General features: G+C 38.1%; 1 protein-coding gene across 1 annotated transcript in view; it reads left to right on the plus strand.

The window, feature by feature from the left end:
- The first annotated feature begins 1,105 nt into the window (after positions 1–1,105).
- SNX7 (sorting nexin 7) overlaps positions 1,106–18,560 on the plus strand; it is a 102,545-nt gene continuing 85,090 nt past the window's right edge. The window contains exon 1 of the mRNA XM_007485014.3: positions 1,106–1,404. Coding sequence (XP_007485076.1) covers positions 1,210–1,404 — 195 coding nt within the window. The 5' untranslated portion in view covers positions 1,106–1,209. The remainder of the gene's footprint in view (positions 1,405–18,560) is intronic.

Consider the following 18,560-nt stretch of genomic DNA (forward strand, 5'->3'; position numbering starts at 1 on the left):
GTTCTGGATTTCCCCTCCCATTCTAGTATACTCAAATAACACAGTAGCAGTTGCATGGCACAGTGGACAGAGAGAACTGGACTTGGCGTCAAGACTTGTTTTTATCCCGACTCAAGACATTTACTACCTATTTAGTTCCTGAACCAGAAAATCTCTGACAGAAGTTTCCTCATCAAAAAATGAGTGGGTTGGATTCCTCCTCTGCCATTCAGCTGTTTTTTCTAGGTTCTGATTGGTGCTGAAGAGGACTTTAGAGGTCATCTAGTCCAAACCCTACCTTAGATAAATAGAGTGCAGAATCAAGATTCTGAGCCAGGTTCTTTGGTTCCAAATCCAGGGATCTTCCCAGCTCTTTCTTAGGTATCAAACCGAGTATTTGACTTAAAGACTTACCAATAGGCGGGAAAAAAGGTCTGAAACTGAAACCATTAACACCTGTCTAATTGAGTTAAGTGGCTTCCTGTGTGGGGATTTCCACCCCCCTCCCCCTTCTTTTTCTTTTCTTTTTTTTTTTTTAAGAAGTAAATCAGACTAAAGACAGTTGGCAAATGTGAGCACAGTGGAAAAAGAACAAGGACGGGGGAGTGTGTGTGTGTGTGTGTGTGTGTGTGTGTGTGTGTGTGTGTGTGTGTGTGGAGTGAAGGGAGGGATATAAGAATTCTCTCTCCCTTCTTGCAATACTGTACTCATCCGTTCCTTCAGAGACCTCTGCTTTCCTTCCCATAGGAAACTCTGCCGGTCCATTCTGTACATTCTTCCCAGACCTCTCTACCCTGCCCCCCAGCAGCATGCTCTGGTCTTCTTTATCACTGGAGGTCCTTCATGGCTCCTTCCTAGCTGAAAAGCCTATTCCCTACGAGGAGCAGCACTGGGGGGATCTTCCATCCCAACTAAAGGGCTATGTGTCTCTTCTCTCCCAGGTACTCTCTGCCTCCCACTGGTCCCGAGGCGATGGTCTGCCCCATCAGTGGTTTGCCCACAGCGCAACAGCTCCGGCACTCTGCCCAATTCAGCGCAGCCTCGGCTCAGCCTCAGCGCCGCGTAGCAAAGCTCTGAGGCCGGCAGTTCCGCTTCTGCGCAGCGCAGCGGGCTCAGGGACTGGGGAGAGGACTGGGAGGGGAGGCGGAGGGATGTGCGCGGAGCCAATGGGCAAGCTTGGGGGAGTCAAAGCAGTCGGGGCGGCCGGCTAGGCTCACACACACTGACGGGATGGACGGCGAGAGCTGGGTACCGCAGCCCTTCTCCCCGGGGCCCCCGGGTGGAGCGGGCGGCGGCGGCGGCAGTGGCGGGGCGGGCAGCGGCAGCGGGGAGAGTCCCCGAGACGGTCGCAGCGCCGCTGTCCTGATGCAGCCCGAGGTGCTGGACCTGGACGAGGACGAGGATGATCTGGAGGTGTTCAGCAAGGTGAGGACGGCAGCAGCGGCGGAGGCTCGTCCCAGGGAAACTTCCCAAGTCTTCTTCCAGAGCTGCCACAGAGGTTGTCAGCTGGGCCTGCCCACTGTCTGGTCCTATCAGGAGATTTGGGGGTACGAAGGGACAGGGTGGGTGAAGTCTTCCCCAGCTGTTTCTTCCTCCTCTTCCTTCTCTTTTTCTCTTCTTTTCCTCCTCCGATTGTCTTGTCCTGCAGCTCTCCGGACACCAAACGCAGGCTCTTTGCAAGCCTCCAAGCCTTTGTCCGGAGAGAAGTTTGCAGCCTGGAGCCCAGCAGCCGGACTTTCAGTTCTCAGCCTCTCCTTTCTCTGCACTCTGACCGTGTATAGCTTTCAGAGGCTGCAAAGTTTTATTGTCCGACTGGGGTCAAAAACAGAAAGTTCAATCCCGATATCCTTGACTCTTCATCCCCTGCCTGACCAGACCAAACCATGCCCAGCAGTAGCTGAGCTAGCCCAGCTGCCTTCCTTTCCTTTCAGCGCTGAGAATTACTGGGAGCAGAGAGCCTGGGGCTCATAGGGCGCCTGCCTGGGTTTGAGATTGATTTAGATTGTTTTGATTTAGAGACTGGGAATGGAAGCCCCAGATTGCCACAGATGTCCAGAGGGGAAGGGCCCCCTGCCCATGGCTGTCGCCCTGCCTTAATCACTGCCAGCCTGGAGAGACTAGAAGGGGATTCTGGTAGAAATGAGACCTAAAGAGTCAATTTATGGAGAAGGAGATCCTACTGGAAACTGGTTTCTACACATTCATTAAAGAGCAAAGGCATTTCTCAGGAGCCCTCAGGCATTATGTCTTGCAAAAGCATATTGAGACTCTTGGTCCTTGCAAGCATTGTCTTCTCCCCCCCCCCCCCCCTCCCCAGTTACACTTTTAAAAAAAATGCTTTTTGGGGGGGCGGGATGAATGAAACTCTAGCTTGTCCTAAGTTTCTGTCTGAGGTAGTGGGTTGAGATCAAAACAATGTATTAATTACAACTGCTTTTGCGCAGTTAAATGTTACATGGAGATCCTGGGTAAGTGAACTTAATCATAACCAGTCCTTTAGCTTTTAGGATTGTGAATGGGGGTGGAAAAGTGAACAAACTGGTCCTTGGCCTGATTTTGTAGCCTGAATTGACTAAAGAATAATGAGACAGTAAACTTTTTGACAGCCAGAACTCTCTCACCCAATGTCTTTTTGTTCCCAAGGCCTAGAAGATGGTCTTGCTCATAATAGTCACTTTTTGCCTATCAAATTAAATGAAAAAGGAAACATTCAATACTACATTTTTGTTCTTCCCCGCATATGCCCTTAGGATCATTAGGATCTTTAAATACAATGTCACAATATTCTCCTATTTTACCTTTCCATTAAAATGAATCTCTAAGGGGAAAAAAAAAGAATTCCTGTAGGTTCAAATGTGAAAAGTAATACAGAAAGCCTCTGGGTCTCTTCAAGTTCTCAGTCTATGATCTCTTGGGAAGATTTGGTTGAATAAATTAATCAGCTCTAAATACATAGACACAATGTTCAAATTACAAAATAATTGGTTGACCTCTTTCTTCCTTCACGTTGACAATCACTGTATCTGGGGTTATACCCTATGTAATGTTTATACTTGGTTGAAATGGAACATTTGTCAGGGCACAAGCTGTAATTTTGGAGGAAGTCTGCCAGGAATGAAATAATAATTTGTAGACTTGTAAACTCTGTTTATTTTTTTCAGCGGACATACAAATATTGAACCTAAAGCCATGTGGTCAGATCCATAAGAGATCCAAGGAAATGCCAAAGACAGTTCTTGCTTCCAAAGGTCTTAAAATCTAGGTTGGAAAAGAATTTACTTATCATGTATGCGATCTACATATGCTACTGTTTAATTTCCAAATGATAGTGAAATCACTGTCATAAGGCTTCTTGGAGGTGGAACTTGGCCTGGGTAATTGAAAGATGAGTGGGGGAGAGAATAATATTAGTGCCTATGGAGACCTTCAGCTTTCCTTAGTTGAAGGATGATATTTTAGAAAACTTTTAAATAATTGATTTAATTGATTGGTGTCAGCGTCAGATAAAGCAATAGAATAGCAATCATAATGTCTCTCCACTTCTTGAAAACCTTCAAGGAAATCCTACAGGTTTTCCAATCAACTGCTTTTAACTTAGACTGGTATTCAAAACTTTCCAACTCTTACTTCATCATTCTTTTAAACTTCATATATGCTAATGTTCTATCTATATTTCAAAGCCCAGCTCAATAACAACTCCTTCCTGCCATTTCCCCTTGTATCTTCTGGTAGTTAGAAAAATCTCCTTCCTTTCATTCTCAAAGCATTTTCTATACATATATATTACATTTACACACACACACATACACACATGTTCTTTTTAATAGAGAAAATACCAAGTTGTTGAATAAATTAATCATCTCTAAAATGCTAAAATGTGGCTTTCTATACCATATCTTGCTTATGTTACTGAAACCAAAGTCACATTTCATGGTCAAAGAGAGATCATTGATAAAAAGATCTAAGGCTGGGGTTTATCTTATTAACCAAGAAAGAACTTTGGCAGTAGACTCACTGAGTCAGTCAAGAGATTTAAACTGAAAACTGAGGGGGAAGATAAAGAAATATCCAAAATAAAACTGGTTAATAAGGAGGAGAATAGAAGAGACATTAAAAAAAGAAGAATTGGTGAAGCAGGTTCCTAATAATTTCCAGAAGAAGAAAAATTGAGTGAGTCAAAAGATTTTCTAAAGTCCTCACATGGCTAGAATCCTTTTTATGTTTTACATGTATCTTATATAATAATAAACCAAAATGAACAAGAAGTGTTATTACAAGAAGGTAAGCGCAGTCTTAATGCAAGGAGATAAATACAATCTAAGAGGTATTATTGTCTTGCTACTCATTGTTGGAATATGGCAATGGAAGATAATTTTTCCAGAAGAAATAGATCTACTTAAAAGTAGTTAAGAAAGCATTGCCTTTAGTGAATCAACAAGAAATTTATATATGATTGCTTGTACTGAAGCTCAAAAGAGAATGAAACTGATGTGTTATTACCCCTGCAAGACTTCCTGCTGGATTGAGGATATGGATGGTGCTTTTCTTCATTCATGAATTCATTCAGCAAATTTTCATTAATAACCTATGTTTTACACATTGTACTAAGTGCTAGAGGGGAGAAAGGTCAGTACCCATACTTCTGCCTTCAAATGATTTATAAACTATAGAGTAATAACATGTTATACCAGGTGTTCTTGATGTTGAAATTGTATTATTTCTTCTTTGTTGATAGTCTCCTGGAGCAGATATATTGAGCTACAGTCAGGTCATGATAGGCCTTGGCACATGTGCTACTCTAGAATAATTAAGATATAATAGAATGCTGTTGCTTTACAAATGACTCATGTGATACAATAGTGGAGCAGTTCTTTAGAAAAAAAATGTGCATGTGTTAAATTTTAACCATGGCAGTTATAAAATGAGGTTTAGTGCACTATGACTCTTCTGCCAACTTGAACAATAACAAGAAGTTAAATTATGTGTGAAAGGGTTTTAAATCACTGTTAACCAGCTTATTTAAATAATCAGAATTCCTCATTTTCAAAGCATCCTGGATAAAAAGAGTTCACTATAGATTGATAACATCTGTGGAGATACTTGTCAGAACAAATAGTGATTCTATAGAACCAGCAATTTTGAAAGTTAAAATTCTGAGATAAGTATCAGCCCAGTATCAGCTATTATCTAATCAAAAACAAAATAAATCCTTAATTATTTTAAAGGGTCATCAAAGACAATGAGTTCTAACCTTAATTTTGTTACTTTTGTAGGTGAATTTTATCACATTGTTCATTTGTTTAGTCTGTTGACAGATGAGCACAAGCATGTGACAGCAGCAGAATATTTTATGAAGGAAATTTAAATGGAGAAGCAATCAATATCTAAAAGCAATAAGAAGTACTTCAATCAAGATCTTGGATCTAATATCTATTTGATGGGTACATAGAACTAGAGCTAGAAAGTATATTAATGCAGGCAGTATGAGGATCAGCTGAGATTAATGCCTATAAAGCACTTAGAACTGACTGCCACATAGTAGGACCATTGTAAGAGGACTTCTTTTTCCCTAAAAAAAAAAAAAAACCTAGTCATTCTACAATCCTATGTTACCTTTCCTATTTTTCATGATTTTCAAAGATTTCAGACAATGACTCAGTAATCACATTTGCCATTTCTTTCAATTCATTTTGGCCTGGTCACTTGAATTCATTGAGGATATTTGAAGTTATCTCTTTTCTTGTAAGACATTTAAAAAAAATTCCTTATTAGTCATTTATTTTTATTCTTTAATTCTGGTGCAAAGATGATTATTCTCAAAGAGAAAATAGATATAAAATAGGAATTAAGCATGTTGAGTATATAATAATTTAATCACAGAATCTCATTTAGAAGAGACCTCAGAAACCTTGTCTTACAAACTGTCTATGAACAGGGATGCCCTTTTATGCATATAGTTTATCCATTCTACTTAAAGGCTTCTTGCTGGGATGATAGTCTATTTCTATTTTGAAGTGTTGTAATTTTTATGAATTTTTCTTATTTAAAATTTGTATCTGCCTCTGCAACTTATGGTGGTTTCTGAATTACTCAAGGCAAGCAACAATTTTAATATGTTTTTGGTTTATGATTTCAATGGTCATATCTGTTCTTGTGTTGACCCTGGGCTCATAGAAATTTCAGAGTAGGCCAACTGAAACTAGATTAAATTAGCTATCACAGCTTCAGCTGATTCTCTCTAAGTTGACTGATATTTTTCAGGCCACACCCATATGGTTTATTGCCCTTATTGTGTTTTTAATTCTGTGGCTATTAAGAATGGATATTATAGCATGGAACATACAAAAATTAGAATTCTCATAGTGCACATTTTAATATTCATTATATATATGGCAGAAGCCCTTTTTTTGGAAATGTTATGTTTCCAAATGATTAAATGTCAAAATGAAGTCTCAGTTGTATTGAAATCTAAAATGTGGACTAAAATGAAAACCAATATCAAGAACTGGCAAACTGCTGTTTTGAAATAACCTAAATAATCCTTTGAAAACAAGCATAGGGATCTGGCAACCAGAAAGATTGCTAGTATGACTTCCAGAGTTCAATGTAGGATTCTTGAAGTTGAAAAAGCAGTGAGAGGACCAGTAAAAAAAAAATCTGCTACCCTTTGCTATGAAGAAGAAAAAAAGGCAAGACAATACAAAATCCATAGTAATGAAAATTTAAAAGAAAGGTCATTTTAATGATAGCAAGTTATATAAAACAAGTATTCATAATAAAAGATGAATATTGCATATTGTAAACTTTTAGAGATAAAATAATGTGATTATTTTACTTTGTCTTGAGTTTTTACATACTGCTATATATTTGTTGCTCCTAGCTTTTCTTTCTGAGGCCAGAGGAAGTGTAATCCCCCTTCCATATTATAGCTACATGAAGATAGTGATCACAATCCTTCCTCCCCGAAGCTTTCTTTCTCTAGTCTTAAACAGCACCAGTTCCATACACTGATGCTCAGGGCTTGATTTTGAGGTCCTTTGATACCCAGATTTGTTATCCTTTTGAAATCCTAGATTACAGATGTAGCAAAGGCTCCAGTCTCATTCTCCCACTGCTTGTTTGCACTAGTAGGCTGATTTGCCTGAGGGTGGTTGGCTTCTCTAAGCAGGTTCCTAAGGGTATGGTTTTTCTGCTATTGTAGCTAATGATTCTCCAACGGGGTGTTTTACCTAATGATTATCATTTGATATCACTCTTTAGCCAGAATTACTCAGCCATTAGAAAGAAGCATTACCAAAATGGATCCTCTCAAACCAGGGACAAACTATTTCAAAAGTACATACAGAGTCCAGGGAAAGTGGGCTCAAACTTGGAGCAGATAATGTGGTGAAGGGGTAACTCACAAATCATGGAGATTGCTTTGCTAGAAATCCTTTCTCCCCCTTCATGAAATTCCCAGTAGGCATAGTATTGCTTTCTAGTGGGCTTCTGGAAGCTTGAAGCTACCTTTCTTCAGTGTAGCTTGTTTGCCCAGTGTAGCCAGCTCCCAGTGTAGCCAATACTAGAAAGCTGATTAAAAAAAAAAAAACAACCCCAAATCCTCTGACCCTTTGTGATTCATGTAGTCATCTTCTGGTCCAGGAGGCTGGGAAGGTGACTGGGTTTTCTCTAATCTCAGTCTCCATTTTCTTCTACTCTCCCACCCCCAAGGAGATTTCTGATTAGGGGCTTGGTTGAACTGCCCTCTTCTCTTGGTTTCCAGGCACTCAGCAGTTGCTTGAATTTTGAACCATCCTACTATTTTTTTTTAATACTAACAGGATGTGACTGAAGCTCTTCGGCCAATATCATTCCACTTCCTATGCAACTGCACTCCATTTCATTCTATGCCTGGAAGCCCCATACTCCTTCTGCTTGATTAACCAGATAGCATGCTAAGTCCTTGTCTAATGCCCTTAATGAAATGATTCAAGAGAGATGTTCAGACTCTGGATAATTCAATCACTAAGTCTGAGCTTTCTGTAATTATTGAGGGAGAGGTATGAAACACACCTCTTTTACTATCATTCTTTCAGCTTGGTGCCCTGAAAAGAGTACTTTAGAGGTGGTCAGTCCAGGGCAAAGAACAGTGGGACTATTGTACCATTCACTCTGATGCCAGCTATAATAGCAAAGTTTCTGGCATCCTGAACAGGAACTTGGGACTCAAATACCTGTAGAAATCATACTTTTTACTAGATGGCTAGATTCTGAAAGACAGATTGGTTCAATTGATAGAGTTTAAGATTTAATCAGGGATCAATAAAAAGAGTTTTTAATGACTGTCATATACTAGGCATTGTCTGAGGTACTAGGGATTTTAGGGGGGGGGGGAAGAAACAATTTATCCTTTCAAGGAACTTATATATGAAAAAGGAAGAAATGTAGGGTAAGCTAGGTATCTCAGTGGATGGAGAGCCAGTATAGAGATGGGAGGTGAGGTCCTGGGTTCACAATGGCCCAAAACTTCAAAGCTGTGTGGCTCTGGACAAGTCACTTAACTACAATTGCCTAGCCTTTACTGCTTTTCTGCCCTGGATATAATATTTAGTATGAATTCTAAGATGGAAATTAAGGGTTTAAAAAAAAAGGAATATAAACATTACAATAGCTATATGGATACACAAAGATGTACTGGAGCCAGCTGGAAATTGTAAGAGTTGATTGTTAGATTTTTCAATGTGAGCATTCACATGTTAAAAATCAAACATTATAAATCAGGATTTGATTTATTATTTTATTCACTGGCTAGACTTAAAGTGATGGAGAAAATGCAATTAGCACAAATTAAACTTAAAAATGTGTCTTGTGAACAATTTCCCCCCAAGAAAGCCAGTTCTTAAATATTTACCATTATATCTCTATTTATATATGTAAATAAAAACAAAACAAATTCAAGATTTTTGAGGGGGTGGTAGTAAGGAACAACTAGCAGCTAGCATCTGGGAGATCAGAAGAGGTTTACTTAAGAGGTGACAGCAGATTTGGTTTTCAAATCGCACCCTGATGCATCAGAGGCTTGTATGGCTATGGGCAAGTTACTGAAACTTGTGGAGTCTCAATTTTCTCTTATCTAAAATAGAGATATTATCATCTATAAAGTCTAACTGAGACTAGTGTTTCTGTGTTGAGAGGCTCAAGTGAATAAATGTGTAAAGCCCTTTGCCAAATTTAAAGAGCTATATAAATGTCAATTTCTGACACTGCTGTTAATACTACTCCTAGTTGTCTATTTTAGCTACCCTTATGAGTTAAATGGACTTTTGTGGGCTGACCTAGAAACCTAATCACCACACATAATGTTGTTTATATAAGAAAATGCATTATCAGCTCCAAAGAGACTTAGTAATGAACTTTCAGAACAATACCCATTTAGTTCATGAGTTAGATAGCCTGTAGAGCTAAAATAACCGTGTGTTTTCAAATAAGGAAAAGCAGACATCTCAATTACAAAAATAAGCCTTTTACATTAGTATTTGTGAAACAGTTTCTCTTTACAGGTATCAGCAATTCTTTTGTAGAAAACATAACTACCATTCCTGAACATATAATGGGGAAAGGAAGTGAACTGAGTTCAAAATACTCTTTCCTAAAGCTGGTTTGCTTTGAACTTGGCCTAATGCACTGCTGAAATGCCTTGTCTTTAGTAAAATTTATACACATCAACAGTTCCTCCCTGCTTCTGTTACCCACTACCTGGTATGAGGCAGGATTTTGTTTACATATTCAGGTATTTAAGTGAGCAATTACCACTGTTGCACAAGGAGAGCCTTAGCCCCCTTTCCCCAATTTCTGCTAATAATTGAACCATTGTGTTATAGTTAACTATGTGTATACATAAACTTAGCTTTGATAAATATTTGTAAGCTATTATGAAAACACACACATGTTTATGCCTTGTGTCTGTTTCCAGGTGGCAGAAAAGTATGGTAGAAAGAAAACACTCAGCATTCAAATCCATGGCAACTGTAATAAACATTTCACTCCTTCAGTCATGGAGTGTCCTTTTTAGTAGATTTCAACCCCCTGGCCCCCCCCCCCCCTTTTTTAAAGGTAAGAAAACTAGGACTTGAAGGGGGGTATTTCTTCTTTTGAATTAACCTGATTAATAATGTCAGTGAACAGAAGTCTCATTTCCTTGACTTAGAGAATTCCCTGCAGGACAAAATTCCTCTGTCTATGCAATTTGATATCTTCTCTGTTGATTATAGGCTTTAAAAATTAACCAGACCACTTGGCCTGGGCCACAGAGATAGATAGGTGAGAATCAGGACTTGGACCCAATCCTTCCCTCTGACTCTGTTTACTAGATTAGTCCACCTCTCTGTTCCCTGAACTCTTAATCTTAGCACTCTGCCCTCCTCTGCTGCCCCTAGCAGTGGCATGGTTTTTTTTTGTTTGTTTTTATGACAAAGAAAAAGTAACTGAAACACTTCCCCCCCCTTTTTTTTTACCCTTTTTTCCTTAGAATCAATACATGACAGAAGAGCAGTAAGGGCTAGGCAATGGGGATTAAGTGACTTGCCCAGGGTCATACAGTTAAGGCCAAATCTGAGGCCAGATTTGAATCTAGGACTACACATCTCTGGACCTGACTCTCAATCCACTGAGCAACCCAACTGCCCCCTGGCCCTTTCTGATAGCATATGCAAGCAGTATTTCACATCCACAGCCTTTTGCCTTTGGTGTGATGGATGGATTTTTTCATCTCTTCTTTGTGACCCCAATTGGACTATTTTATTTGGATAGCCAAGTAGCACAGTGGATACTATGCTGTGCCTGTAGTTGGGGAGGTCCTGGGTTCAAATTTGACCTCAAACATTTCAAAGCTGTGCAATCCTGGCCAAGTCACTTAACCCCAGTTGCCTGGCAATAGTCACTCTTCTGTCTTGGAATTGATATTACGGCACAGAAGGTAAGGATTTATAAAATAAGTAGATATGTAATGTTCTTTACATTTATATTACTTTAGATATATATATATATTTTCCCAATTCTCATTACTTTGCTACATCAGTTCATATGAATTCCGCAGTCATCATTTCTCACAAGGCAATCATATTCAGTTACACACCTATATTGTAATTTATTCATCTCCTTCCAAACCCATGGGAACTTTGTTATCATTTCTTTATTGCCACAGTGCTCCAAATATTTTGACATATATATTGAACCTAGCTTTTTTCTTTGACTTTATCGAAGCATATTTCCAGAAACAGGATGTTTATGTGTCATTGGGTCTAAATAGTATAATAAACTTTTTTGCTTCTCTCTGGCTGTCCGGTATTCTGAGAATGCTTTCCCCTTTTTTAGCTCCAACTGCTGGCCTCTTTGACTTCCTTATATCCCAACAAAAGTCCCATCTTCTACAGAAAATCTTTCCCTACTTTTCTTACTTCCAGTACCTTTCTCTCTTGTCAAATTTTCCCTGTGTATCTTATAAATAGATTGTTCTCTCTATATATTTATTTACAAGTTGTCTCCCCAATTAGATTGTAAACTCTAGAGCAGGGGATATCTTTTTTTTTTACCATTTTTTTTTGGTTTGGTCAATTTCAAACATTATTCCTTGGGTACAAAAATCATTTTCTATTCCTCCCTCCCCTCTCCCATCCCTCCCATAACCTATGGATGTGCAATTTCACTGGGTATTACATGTGTCTTTGATCAGAACCCATTTCCATGTTGTTGATGTTTGCACTAGGATGTTCATTTAGTCTACATCCCCAGTCATATCCCTTCGATCCATGTATTCAAGCAGTTGTTTTTCTTCAGTATTTTTACTTCCACAGTTTTCCCTCTGAATGTGGATAGTGTTCTTTCTCATAGATCCCTCCAGGTTGTTCAGGGTCACTGCATTGCCACTAATGGAGAAGTCCATTACATTTGATTGTACCATAGTGTATCTATCAGTCTCTGTGTACAATGTTCTCCTGGTTCAAGAGCAGGGGATATCTTTACCTCTTGTCCCATTACCAGTGTTGAGCAGAGTACCTGACAAATAATAGGTGCAGAATAAAGGTTGATTGATAATTCCAACTTGTTTTCCAGAGTAGTTGGACAAATTGACAGTTCCATCAACATTATAGTAGTATATTTTTCCCTCTAGTCCCTTTAATGTTGAATATTAATGATTTACTTTTTCATTATGGTTCACAGTAAATAATATCAAGAACAGTTTTGCCAAAATTAGTTATTTTCCATTCTTTTATCTCCATCACACAAAAGACTTGTGTCTCAGTAGTTCTTCTGTAAATCATTTGTTTTGGGACTCAAAAAAATGCTTTCCTTTAGAGACAGTATTAAAAATTGTCAGGTTCCTAGACTAGCCAATAAAAATCATACTACTTCTGAAATACTTTGTGTTTGCAGTGAAAAACGGCAAAGGATTCTTGCTGCTTCAGTACTGTTCTACTTACAAGAAAGAAAAAAACACTTCAATAGAATAAAAATGTTTTTTATTATATCTTGAATGTTGAATTTGAAAAAAGCAAGTTTTAAGTGGAAGATGAAGTGGAAATGAAAGTTTTGTAGATTCCAAAGGTGACTTCAAAGGCTTGGTTCTGTATATAACTATTTAATCTTTAATTTAATTTGGAAATATATTGTATTCTTTAACTTTGAGGGGGTATAAGTTAAATTTTTTAACTGAGATCAGAGGTCATTTTTTTATTTCACAGTTGGAATGTGGGGAAGAGAAGAGAGATATGTATGCTGTGCTACTTGGGCAATGGAAGGAAAAGAGAAAGTGTATGTGTCTGAAGGTGTGAAGGGCCCCAGGCTCAGGTAGTATTTATTAACTTTAACTGTGTGCAAAGAGAAGTGAAAAACAAAAGAGGAGGTGGGGGAAGAGGGAAAGTACCCCTCACTGACTACTGGGTGGAGATCAATTTATGCCAGCTTGGTTACTATATTGAATATGGTAGATGAGTAGCTAAGCCTCTTCTTTGTAGGGAGAAGAGGAAACAGGATTCATTCATTGATTGATGTTGGTAATATGTGTAGGCTTTGAGGAGTTTTATTCAGCAAATAGACCTTTAGATAAATCAACCAATAAGCATTTAATTAAGAACTTGCTTTGGGTTTCCCTTACCCAGCCCCCAACAAACCAATGCATATAAAGATAAAGAGGGGGAAAGTCCCTGCCTTCAAGAATTTCACATTCTAAGTGGAAAGATAGCATATATGCAGAGAATGTGGTACATGACCTCAGTAGAAAGTTCTAGAATTTGAAGGATCAGGAAGATGATGAAAGGAACCCCTTGAAGAAAGTGAAAGGAACCCAATATTTTTAAGATGTGGAGAAGAGGATGGAGAGTTTTATAGCCACAAGAAAACAGCTAATGCAAAGACACAGAGATGGGACACGTGAGTGACTTGTGTAACTGACTTGTAAAAGTGGATCTAGGAGGAAAAATCATAAGAAGATTTAGAAAGATAGGAATTTGTGAAAGGATTTTTAAATGCCAATTAAACACTTTTTAATTTAATCATGGATGCAATTGGGAAACACTAGAGTTTAATGGGTAAGGGGAAAGACTTGATTAGACTTTTAGGAAAGTCACTTTGGCAGTTATCTGGAGGATGGATTGAAGCAGTGAGAAACTTGAAGTAGAGAGAACTATTTAAAGGCTATTGCAATAAGGCAGGTAATGAAGGCTAAACTAGGGGATTAGTGAAGAGAAAGGGATATATTCTAAAGTTGTCAAAAATTACTAATTGGATATGTGGGTGAGTGAGAGTGAGGCATTGAGGATGCCACAAAGCTTGGGAGCCTGAGAGACTGAGGAAATGATGCTCTACTCAATAGTAATAGAGATAGGCACCTAGAGAGTACAATGGATAGAGTGCTGGGCTGGAGAATTCCTGAGTTCAAATATCCTCTGACATTATTAATTCTGTGACTTTAAGCAAGTCACAACCACTATTTGCCTCAATTTCTTTATCAGCAAAAGGGGAATAACAATTGCATCTCCCTTGCAAGGATTGTCATAGAAATCAAATGAGATATTTATAAAGCACTTTGTACAGTGCTCAGTATATAGTAGGCACTATATATATTCTGATTATTATTACTTCTACTAGTACTATTGTGGGGGGTGGGGAATTAGGCTTATTTTAGATCTGTTCAGTCTGAGCTGTCTTGTCTATGGTTCACACAGTTTGAAATGTCTAATAGGCCATTTGTGATATTGAACTGAGCCTTAGGAGAGAAACCAGTGCTGGGTATGAAGATCTGGGGATTATCTGCATGGAGATAATTGAATCTATAGGAATTTATAGGAGAGAATAAAGAAGATCCAGCAAAAGAAATTGAGCGAGAAAGTGTGGCCATGAAAAGGCAGAGAGGAGAAAGTGGTGAACAATATGGTCAAATGCTTCAGAGAGGTTAAGGATTAAGACTAAAGAGAAAAGGTTTTTGATCTGGCAAGTAAGAGATTATTGATATTTTTAAGAGATAACAATTTCATTTGATTGATGCACCTGAAAGCCAAATTGGAAAGAGTTTAGAAATGAGTGAGAGGAGAGAAATTGGAGACATTGACTTTCAATGGTTATATAGTATAGGATACAAACAACATGTTATTTTCTGTCCTGGGAGACCTTATAATATGTATCACCATAATGTGGTAAATACATATGTATACAACAAGGAAACTGAGTTTTTTTTTAATTTAAGTTATTTTTTATTTAAGGCAGCTATTTAAGTTTTTTAAGTTATTTAAGTCAAGTTATTTAAGGAAGGCTTCCTAGTAGGGAAGAATTTCAAAGATGGATAAAAATAATCTAGATTTTTGTGCTAAGCTAAACACATCCAGTAAGATTTCACACAGTGGTGCTACAACTCATAAAATGTCATGATATATTATTTATATTAATATAGGCCAAAGGATCACACATTTAGAGCTGGAAGGGACCTTAAAAGCCTTTGAATCTACCTCTCTCTCTTTTTCTTTCTTTCTTTTTTTTTTAACCAGAAGAAGAAAGTGAGGCAAAGAGAGGTGGATGACTTATCTAGGACCACACATGCAGTTAGTGTCTGAAGTGGGATTTGTATGCAGGTCTTTTATGTTCAGTGTTTCTTCCAATTATACCACAGTGCCTCACCATCTTCTTTCAAAATAAGGCTTTCATGTTGGCTTATGATTAAGTTCTTTTTAGAGGTAAATGTTTCTCTTCCACTTTACTGGGATGATGTGTTTTTTTGGAGTTTAGAAGTTGAAATAGCTCACATTTATAGTTTGAATAGTCTAATGGCATTCCTGTTGTAAGCACATGCATGCATTCTACTCCTTATTACAGTAGATTCTGCAGACATTTCTGGGTATATTTATAGGTATGACAAATGATTTCCACAATATATGAATTTAAAGACTATACTTTGATTTGTGGTTCTTGCTTCAATTTGTACAAATTTGTACAAACACTGTTTGTAGCAGTGTCTCTAACCACTATTCATCCTATTCTCTTTTCTCTAAAAAACATCATTCCATTTGTAATTACTGTGTATTGGGTTTGCCTGTTGTTCTCGGCATGGCCACAAACATTCCAAAATCCTCCACATTTTTGCTTCAGCAAGATTGGTAGCCCATCTTCTGCCTGCCCTACTTATTGTCAGCACATATAGCAAGGTAATGGGGCATGTTAGCTGTTATCCACCTTCAATGCCTGTTACTCAGGCTCCCATGATGATGTTACAGGAAGTATGACCAATTTCATTGTGGGTTATTGCTGTTGATGATCTTTGTCATTTATTCTATGACATTGACCTAACATGGTGGAGTAGATATATGTGTTCTGACCTGGATTTGTTCTAGGCTAGTGCTTTTGTTTTGATATTGGAATAAAATAAGATACTTCCAACAGTTCACAAAAATAGATTTACTTAGTTTAGCTCAGAAAGACTATTCATATAAGGTAGGCATAAAAACAAAATCAAAATTATTTTGAGTTCCTCATTGTTTTCCACTGGCCAGACATCACAGATTACTGGAGCTCCTTGAGGTTGTTTTGTACTCAGGCAAACAACAAGGGATGCCAACAACCTGGCCTCTTGAGCCAGATAAGTCTTGATGTTTTAAAACTCTTTTAAAGAAGTAATTCGTCTCATTTGCTTTGGGACAAGGATTAGGATGTTGCTCAAACCACAGAGGTCCAGCTTAAAATCACAGAGATATGGATTTGGGTTCTGCCTCTGCCACACATGACCTTGGTCAAGTCAATCTCTTAATGATCACAGATAATTCTAAATTAAAAATTTCAAATAAGCTGCATGGGTGGAGCAAATTTTCTCACAGACAATTCTCTACTGTGAAAAAAATTGTAGGTTTGGTCCAATATAGAAAAAAGAAAAATCTGATAACATTAAATTTGAGCTCAGTCTTTCCTCTGAGTCTCATAGCCACTGGAAAGATTAGAAATAGCCTTAATTTGGTTTTGGGCTTGACTTGGACTAGTCAATAGGTTCTCTCTGACAACTTCCCAAAAGATAACATGACCTTCTTGATTTTGGCTTTCTTATTTATTCTGTCAGGATAATCAGGAAATGATGCTTTACATAATTGGTAGGTGAATGAGATAAAATAAAATGACCACCCACCCAAATTACAATTACAAACCTGGAGAGTGGATAGTATAATTAGCAGTCTTGATTCTTTCTCATGATGAAAGGGCAATTGCCTTAGTTGCAATGCCAATGCATGAGTGCAGATACAAACATCATATAGATTCCTGAGGCAAGGACCCCTCCCCATTCTGTCCAATAATACCCTACTGTCTGGGGATTGAACATACAAGCTAGGCTTGAAAATTTACCCAATCAGAAAATAGCAAGATACAAAATGTGAGCTCATTATAAGCTTCCACCAGGGAGGGGTAAGGTTATGGAGAGGTAGCCATGTCCTTAGGAGTGAGTCCTCCAGCTCCTAAAGGTCTAAGGAGATAAGGAGGTAGTATAGTCTAATGGTTTTCATCCTTGAAATGATATAAAAGGCCCTCTGACTTACCAGGCCTTTGACAATAAGGAAGTGTCCTTGAGGTTTTATTCTGTAAGCCTAAACTGACTTTGATTCCTAATGGGGGATTTAGGATGGATATTCACCCCAAGAAGAACAAATTAATTCTTTTTATTTCCCACCTAGTGGTGTTCCAATGGAATTTCATCATAACTTTTTCAGCTCATATATGTGGCTTCAGTGATATAAAAAGATTCTTAATTTTTGTAAATGTTCTGGCATGAATCTTTATAGAATATAGTCCCTGGCTTACTATAGCTACTGAAATGTCTGCAGACGGTCAAAATGGCATATTCTGAAAGAACTAGGCGATTATTCTGACAAGCTCTTCCAAGTCCCCAGTTATCACCAATATTCTTGAGCATGACTGTGTGAAATGCATTGGATGTAGCTTGGACTATGTTGGGTCTTACTAACTCTTCCTAGTGTTGAGCTTTGGTCAAACCTTTTTTGTAAGTCCACGAAAGTCATCATTACTTTTGTGTACCATCAATGAGTACCAAGTTAGAGAAATTGAAACTTAACAGAACAATAAAAAGGCAACTATTCTACTTTTTGTTTCGATATGGATGGCTGGGCTCAAAGATTTCTTTGAGGTAGTCTAATCTTATAGAAAGAGACGCTCATCCCATTCCTGATGAACTAATTGAGGTTATCACTATATTCCCTCTTTCAGTAAAGGTATCCCATGCACGATTAGTACTTGATGTGACCAACCTTACTGTTCTACAGTGGGGTCCTTGGAAACATTTCCTTAAGCCTTCAAAATGGCTTTATTAAACAAAGGACTCTTGTGTGTTGTATATAATGCTTTTGTGTTTTATATAGACCTTGTCCCAAAATAAGTCTAGCAGAAAAGATAGGTTCCCTTTTATTTCATATACTAGGGTTATGTTATAATCTGGAAAACTTATAAGTGATATAAAATATGTGGTATAAGAACTGGAAGAACTTAGGTACACAATCAGATTTTCTACCTTTTTTTGTGACAACAAGGGGAAGATATTTTGGTATTTTGTGGCATTTCCTTAGAATGTATTATGCTGAAGAAATGGCATTCTGAGCAATTAGGGCCAGGGTCTTTACTGCTCTTCCTACCTCTGACCAGGATACATTTCCTCCTCACCTCAATTTAAAATCCTATTTTCCTTCAAAACTCACCTCAGGGGCCACTCCCCTGCCCCCCTTCCCCCAGCCTTTTTTAGTTTCTATCTGTGGTTAGTCCTCCTTTAAAAACAAATAAAAACAATAGAACCTCATATTTCTGGTGAGGAACTCCTTCCAGTAATGTGGATTGGCACTTACCTTAGTTAAGTAACTTGGTCTGAGTCATTCAGCCAGTATGTGTCACAGGTGGGGACTTGAACCTCACTCTTCCTTAGAAGGCTGACTTCCTATCCAGTATAGGCTTCTGACTCTTTGCATTTTGGCCATTCCTTTGCATAAGTTTTGTGTTTCCTTATTTGTATGTATATTTTATCTCCTTCCTAGAAAGTCATTTCTTGGAGGATAGAAACTGTTCATTTT

This window comes from Monodelphis domestica, chromosome 2, assembly GCF_027887165.1.
Source record: "Monodelphis domestica isolate mMonDom1 chromosome 2, mMonDom1.pri, whole genome shotgun sequence".
NCBI lineage: Eukaryota > Metazoa > Chordata > Mammalia > Didelphimorphia > Didelphidae > Monodelphis > Monodelphis domestica.